The sequence below is a fragment of the Cajanus cajan genome, chromosome 6, assembly GCF_000230855.2.
Source record: "Cajanus cajan strain Asha chromosome 6, NIPB_CcT2T_4, whole genome shotgun sequence".
In the NCBI taxonomy this organism is placed as follows: domain Eukaryota; kingdom Viridiplantae; phylum Streptophyta; class Magnoliopsida; order Fabales; family Fabaceae; genus Cajanus; species Cajanus cajan.
In genome coordinates this window covers 17,192,563-17,200,365 of record NC_138522.1, presented here as the reverse complement: position 1 = coordinate 17,200,365, position 7,803 = coordinate 17,192,563, and the positions used below count along the sequence as shown (strand labels likewise).

Genomic DNA, 7,803 nt, shown 5'->3' with positions numbered 1-7,803 from the left:
TGAAGAAGTGAATTTGGAAGGGCTAGTGTATTATCATTGGATGTATCCAATTGTGAGGTAAATGTGTTTTTTTATGCTTATCTCACATTTTTAAAGAGTATTTTAAATAATTATTATTTCCTTTATGATAGGATGTTGGGACGTTTGAAGTCCTTTGTACAAATAGGGCATAACCAGAAGGTTTTATAAGTGAAGCTTATTTGGCCGAAGAGACTATAATATTTACTCACTATATGAAGAAGTTGAGTCAAGGTTGAATAGAAGTCGACGTGTTGATGATCGTCCTAATGATAATGAAACATTTCAAATCATTTATCCTCAGTTAGGTAGACTAGTGGGAAGCTCATTAACTTTCATTCTTACCCCATTGGAAAAAACACAAGCACATCGATATTTATTACTAAATTGTCCAAAAGTTCAGTCATATGTGGAGTAAGTATTTAAATATATTGTATGTGATATTCTTTTATAGTAGTGATTTAACATGATATTCTTTTATGGTAGTGATTTCAAAATATTAACTAAGAGGAAGACAAGAAATCGAAGGATTTCAACTATAGAGTTAGAAAAGATAGTTGGTAAAGAATTTGCGAGTTGGTTTCTTCATCGGGTTAAAAACTAATTTCATGTGAAAATTACAATGTACTTATGTGACTAACACAATCTCTAATTAGGTTACAAATTCAGACATTACGGCTGTAGTGCTAGGTGAAATAAAGTATTTAGCTAGGGGCCCAATGTCAATTGTAAGAAGATATACAACATACAACATCAATGGGTACAAGTTTCAAACCATAAAACGAGATGAAGGCTTAAAAACTCAAAATAATGGAGTTTTTCTAACTTCAAACACATCATGTGTTGCAAGTAGCTCTAATGCAAATTTAAGGCTAGCAGATTTGCCATATTATGGGAAGTTGGAAGACATTATTGAGCTTAATTATTATGGTTTTCTTAGAGTTGTTCTCTTTAAATGCAAATGGGCAGATATTACACGCCCAAGAGGAATTAGAAAGGATGCTTGCCAATTTACTTTAGTGAACTTTTCTCACTGTATTCACACAGGTGAACGTGAAGAACATGACCCCTATATTAAAGCTTCACAAGCACAAATGGTGTATTATGTTGATGATGAGATAAATAAACGTTGGAGTGTTGTTGTCCACATGATGCCAAGAGATTTGTATGATATGGGAGATGTTGGAGAAGATATTATATTTGAAAGTGAGTCATATCATGAGCAGGACATGAAATGAAACATATACAATAACCTTGGCAAGGGATGAGGTAGATGATGAAAACCAATTTCAAGGAGATGCAAATATAATTGAATAATTAAGAAAATATCACAAACTAATTTATTTTATGGTAAGAATTAGATTTTGGTAGCTTTGTTTTCAATTTTTACTCATTAATTTAAACATTGTTGCTACCTTTCTTGTTATATTCTAATTTCTCTTGTTAAACTCTTATTGCAGTTGTTTGGTGTGCTTAAAGAGTCACAATTGTTAGTTTTTACCTATTATTAATACTAGTTGTTTGCTGAATATTTATTTTAAAGGTGAATTTCCATTCTTATTAAACAAATATGGTTGTCTTTAGAAGAATTCTTTTAATTCCTACTTTTTATTGCAGGTCCAAAGTTGTACTCAACAGTAGTCATGCATCCTAAATTCAAGCATTTTAAAAAAGAAGCATCTGAAAGACATTCTTTCATCCCTCATTTGGCTCGTACTCATCAATAGCCACATATTCTTCTTATAACTCATTTTCAACAACTACACATTACACCTATGGCTCCTCGTCAACAGCAACATATTTCTCCTACTTCTCTTCAACAACCATACATTACTCTTATGGCTCCTCCTCAACAGCCACATATTCCTCCTATAGCTCATCTTCAACAACCATACATTACACCTATGGCTTCTCTTTCACAACCACATATTCCTCCCATGAATTCTCGTGAACAGTCACATATTCTTCCCATTGCTCCTCCTGAACAGTCGCATATTTCGTCCCATGGCTCCTCTTGAACAGCCGCATATTCCTCCTATGGTTCCTCTCGAGCAGTCGCTTGCACCTACTCAACGACCACGTGTAGGTTGTGAGTAAAGTAGGGTATGGACTGCGCAGGTTATAGGTAACATTATTTTCTATTTTACTATACAACAATTATATCTCTTATGAAAACTTCTTATATTTGTTAAGTACCCATCGAAAACTTTTATATAAGCTGATGGGGTTATGTTATGGTATTTGTCTGAGGGGATATTTTATGATAGTTATTTTTATAAGGTTATTACACAAGCATACTCCACAATGATGAGATATTGTCCGCTTTGGGCCTTAGCCCTCACGGTTTTGCTTTTGGTCATCACCCAAAAGGCCTCTCAATCATTGAAGTATGTTTATGTTATATAAGTTGTTATTTCTTGTTTTATTTTATCGATGTGGGACTTGTTTGTATTCCAACAATCCTCCCCTCAAACAAGGGACCTAACCTTTCATGCAGTAGAATCTGTCTTTATATATCACATTATCATTATCATTTTTTTTGTAAGGGTTATTGGTTGTCATCGAATCCAACCTGCCGCTCTGATACCACTGATGGATTATGTTATGGTATTTGTCTGAGGGGATATTTTATAAGGGTTGTTTTTATAAGGTTATTACACAAGCATACTCCACAATGATGAGATATTGTCTGCTTTGGGCCTTAACCCTCACGGTTTTTCTTTTGGTCATCACCTAAAAGGCCTCTCAATCATTGAAGTATGTTTATGTTATATAAGTTGTTATTTCTTGTTTTATTTTATCGATGTGGGACTTGTTTGTATCCCAACATAAACTATGTCATATTTTGATAGACGAGCAAGGAAATACAAAAAAGACTAGGTTGACAAAACCAGGAGTATTTGAGATGCCACGTGGTGAACGTATAGTTGTGTCATTTGATAGGAAAAAATGAGCCTGTGGAAAAGCAACGACACTTCTTTTAGGAGCTTGTGGCGCATTTCCATTGATTCAAAAAATATTCCCATTAACTTTGACAATTGGATAAAAGTTCCAAAATCATATAAGGATGATTGCTTTAACACTTTAAAGGTACATGCTTAAGTCAAATTTTATGGTCATGTTTTTTGTAATTATGATATACTAACATGTGTTTTTCTTCTTGTTTAAAGAATCTATTTCATTTTTCAGGCTTCAGAATTGATTGCTAAGCATTATTGTTCACTTGCCATGTCAAGAAAGTATAGGAATGCAAAGATGAATATGTGGAACCGTGTTTATGACCCTTCATTGTCTAGAGAACAATTAATCACTAAAGTTCCTAATGGTATTCATAAAGATCAATGGTCATCATTTGTTTACTATCATCTAAGGCCAAATTATCAGGTAGTTTTAACAAATATTTGTGACCATTAATTATTTTTTTAGCTTGACGTTTTAATAAATAAATTATTTTTTTATCTTGACGTTTTAATAAATAAATTATTTTTTCATAGGAATTGTGCAAAAAAAATACTAAAGTAAGAAAAAAGCAAACGATTCCACATATCGATGGTGCAAAATTGTTGTCTACGAAACAACATGAGATGGTAAACATTTGTCTTCAATTATTGAGCTTTAATAAAGAATTATTTATATTGTTCATTTAGAGCTACATTGTCATTTCTATTAGGAACAAGAGCTTGGACGTGTTGTGGGTCGAGGTGAACTATACATTGTAACTCACAAGAAAAAGATGGGTCTTATGTCAATGAAGAGGCAAGGTCTATTGGGGTATTGTTGCAAGTAAATTTGAATTGAAAATATAAATTATTAATTTCCTTTCATACAAAAGTGGCTGGTCGAGAAATACTTTTTTTTGTATCTAAAAAATAATTTTATTTAAAACTACTTCCCAAACAAAGAATGTGATCTTAGGTAGATTTGGACTTCTAAATACATTTTTCTGACCACACAAACAAAACCAGTTTTTAGAGGTTAGGTTGAGTTCCTCAGGAAGCTAGGCACATTCTTACGTTTGAAATGAAAAAGCCGATGACAAAAGAGTAAATTAGAAACTGAAATGTGGATTACAAAGATAATACAACACAATTAACACTCTATGTAAAATCAAAACCTTGAGTTGAGTATGTTGGAATTATAAATAACAAAACATATGTGAGTTATACTACTAGAATTTGTCTTATTAGTTGAGGATTTTCTTGCAAATTTTCCTCAAAAATTCGCAGGAAACAAGTTACCTGAAAAATTTTCTGCAAATTAAAATTTACAGGTAAAACCTTCATGATAACTCATTTTTCACGGATTTAAAAATTCGTAAGAAATTTTTTGTGAATAATTTTTGCATGAAAATAATAAATTTTTGCAGGGAATTTTGGCAAGAAAAATTATATTTTAAATATTTCCTGTGGATTTTGCTGTAAAAAACTCCACAAGTAACCTTTCCTATGAAAAAAATTGCAGAAAAATGTGTAGATACTTTTTTATGGACCTTAAATTTGTAGCAAAATTTTCTATGAATTTTAAAACAGTAAGAAAAATCGTAGAAAAGTTACCTGCCAATTTTTAAAGTGGTAAGAAATTCTTGCAAAAATGAAAATTTACGGGAAACTTTCCTACGACTTTTCCTGCAAATTGTAATCCGCAGGAAATTTTAATATGATTGCAATCAAATAAGTGGCAACACTAATTGTAGTTGTTTCATTTTTTTTATACCAGATAACTTTCTTATTATGAATAAGAAACTATATGATTGTAAAGGTGCAAAGATGCATGAAAGACATGACGATATTAATAACAACCTACGAAGGAAACAAAATCTCATCGATTATTGGAGCTCATGGAAGCAGTGATGGAATAAATAACAATAGCAATGGCCAAAGTGTTTCGCGTCTTAATGGGATACCTATTTTTCCTGGATCTACGTCCACTTAGTTTTCACATTTAACCAAATCTCCCTATTTTGTTCCACCATCATGAAATGGATAAACAAGATTTAAGACCTAGATTAATTTCAGTCAAGTTCAATCATTTCTCCTCCTGAATGAATACACCTTGTTCCTGTCACATTTAACAATTAAGCAAAGGATCAAAACTGTAATTTTTAAAATCTGATTTGACACATTCTAACCAAATAGCATTTCCCTACCAGTGCTTTTCACACCACTTCCCATTCCTAGATTCTCGTAAAGTTATTGTGAACGCATACACAGTGGAACGAAAGTGATACGTCGGGGTTTGAGGAAGTGAAAAGTGAAAAAGTGATAAGGCAGATACATAGACAAGTACGAAAAATACAGAAAATATGGTAATACTTGGCTTAGTCTGGAAATACATATCCAAAAAAACATCCTAACAACTCAAAAGACAAACAAAATATATTTAGTTCTACATAATCTGCAAATACCATGTATTGAAAAATAAATGATATACCATATGCATGATCTACCATGTAGTAAAATCAACTTGTATCTATATTCAACCATAACTTGTACCTACAATTAACCATGCCCTGCATAAAAATAAATGAAAAAATGAATATGTCAACGCAAAATCCATGTACTAAAAAATAAATGATATAATGTATGCATGATATACCACGAACTAGAGTCAAATTGTATCTACAATCCACCATAACTTGCACCTATAATCTACCATGCCCTGCATAAAAAGTAAATTAAAAAATTGAAGATATTAAAGTAAAATCCACTTTCAAAGAATGAAAAAGCATCAACTATCACCTTCAATATGATCACTATATTTATCACCATCATCTTCATCATCTTCGTCATCACTTTCATTGTTATGTTGAGTTGACAATGGTGAATGTGAACAAGAACCAACAAATCCTGCTAATTGTTTCTTAGTCTCGGTAATTCTTGTCTCATTTCTAGTTTATCTTCTTGTTGTTTATACAAATCTTGCCTCATTTCTAATTTTTCTTGTTCTTGTCTTTGTAGTGATTCATTTAGTGCTTGAATTTGACTTCTTAAAGCACCATCATCCTCAAAATTACTAGAAAATTTTGATGATGTAATTAATGTTCTTCCTACGGACCCAAGGCCAAGGATCCTTCCCTTTTTTTCCCAACCACATCTACCCAAATGTCTAAGTCAGATGGCATATGATCTATGGATGATTGACCATCTACTCCATCCTCTCTTGAATTTTGAGATGATATCTCAATTTTTCTTTGCTGAAACTTGTCCTACATGTAATCAGTTTTAACCATCAATAACAAATAGATAAAAATGATAAAATGTATGATAAAAATAAAGGACATGGTCACTCCATGTTTTTGAGAAATGCATCGATCATAACATTGCAAATCATTTTTTTTGTTAATAAATGATTTACAAATTACTAATTACTATATATATATATATATAGATATATATTATAGTTTCTTTGTCTTATTGGATAAATAGGAGATTGAATTCTAATATAATAATTTGCTCTCTGATTAAGAAAACTTGAGATTAAGTATTATTGTGTAGCTGTCCAAGGAGATTCTCCTTACAACTGTCTGATTCAGTTAAAGCATAAAGAATAAAACTTAATTGTCGTTCATAGGGGCAACACTCCTAAATATATGCAAGCACCTAATTTCCTTAATGGCCCTTTATTATATTAATTCTCTTAGTATACACATTTCACTTCTTTTCCGAGGTTGGGCATCTCTCAGCCAGGCCTATATGCCCCTAACACAGTGAGAGAGGATATTTTTCCACAGAAAAAAGTATAATCCCTTTCCACCTTTAACTCAATCTAATTTATAAGATGGGATAGACTAGACTATATCTATTAGACTAATAAAGATAGGTTATATTGTCTAAACTTACATATTAAAACTTAAATTGAACATAACTAATTTTTTCTCAAAACTAAACTATTTTTAATAAAATTTTATTTTCTTATCCGATCAATCTTGAACTCAAAACTTTATTTAAAGAGAAGGAGTCTTATTATTATTTGAACTAATGAAATTATTTTTTTTTCTCATATTAGTTAATTAACCACCAACAACAGTCTTTTTTCCATGGGAAAATGACAAATTCCCACATATTCTTGGCTACTATCACTCTGTGTCAACCACCATCCAAAAAAGGAAAAAAAAATGAACAAATAAACAATAAACTAGAAAGAAGAAAGCATAATCAATAAAATGAAAATAAATAACCATTTACCCGCCACATTTATGCATTGACTCTACTCATAACTCTCCACCACCTCCTCTTCATCTTTCCCTTATAAACACTACAAGAAAATTCGCTATTACAGACGGCCAAAATCCGTGGGAAATGCCAAAAATCCGTGGGTAATAGTGCATTTCCGACGGATTACCGAAGGACACTAATCCGTCGGAAAATTGCTCGTCTGAAATATTTACCGATAGATTTTTATCCGTGGGTAACTTTCCGACGGATTTTCCCAGGATTTATCCGTGGGTAATTACCCACGGATTTACCCACGGATATATCCGTGGGAAATTTCCCACGGGTTTATCTGTGGGAAATTACCCTGAAGGATTTTTTCGTCGAAAATTATATTTTTTTTTAATTTTAATAAATTTATTAATGTAACAACCCTCATATTTGGTCTCTCAAGGGTTCTATTTCACGATATTTCATTGTTTAGCGTGTTTTATCCTTACTTGTGCAATTTCTGGGAAACTTCCCAGAAGGTCACCCATCCTAGTACTACTCCAGCTTAAGCACGCTTAACTGTGAAGTTCTGATGAGTAAGCTACCGAAATGTATATGTATGTTGTCAGTATAACTTGTACAA

General features: G+C 32.1%; 1 protein-coding gene across 12 annotated transcripts; it reads left to right on the top strand.

The window, feature by feature from the left end:
* Positions 1-1,668: 1,668 nt before the first annotated feature.
* On the top strand, positions 1,669-6,384 carry LOC114915278 (uncharacterized). 12 transcript variants are annotated; one of them, XM_083076827.1, is made up of 7 exons: positions 1,672-2,143; positions 2,565-2,775; positions 2,871-3,108; positions 3,208-3,402; positions 3,513-3,605; positions 3,689-3,789; positions 5,976-6,311. In XM_083076827.1, exons 3-7 carry the CDS (start codon positions 2,968-2,970, stop codon positions 5,992-5,994), a joined length of 549 nt encoding a protein of 182 aa, XP_082932953.1. In that variant the 5' UTR covers positions 1,672-2,143; positions 2,565-2,775; positions 2,871-2,967; the 3' UTR covers positions 5,995-6,311. The 12 variants fall into 12 exon arrangements, 10 of the variants coding, with proteins under 10 accessions (XP_029125600.2, XP_082932953.1, XP_029125598.2 ...); XM_029269767.2 differs by lacking the exon at positions 2,565-2,775 and having other exon boundaries at positions 1,669-2,143; positions 2,962-3,108; positions 5,976-6,315; XM_029269765.2 differs by lacking the exon at positions 2,565-2,775.
* Positions 6,385-7,803: the final 1,419 nt, after the last annotated feature.

Bases quoted from the DNA above. Each gene is read 5' to 3' on its own strand.
- LOC114915278 (XM_083076828.1), top strand. From the start codon at position 2,968: ATGAGCCTGTGGAAAAGCAACGACACTTCTTTTAGGAGCTTGTGGCGC. The intron at 3,109-3,207 runs GTACATGCTTAA...TTCATTTTTCAG, and splicing joins ATTGCTTTAACACTTTAAAG to GCTTCAGAATTGATTGCTAA. The intron at 3,606-3,688 runs GTAAACATTTGT...CATTTCTATTAG, and splicing joins CTACGAAACAACATGAGATG to GAACAAGAGCTTGGACGTGT.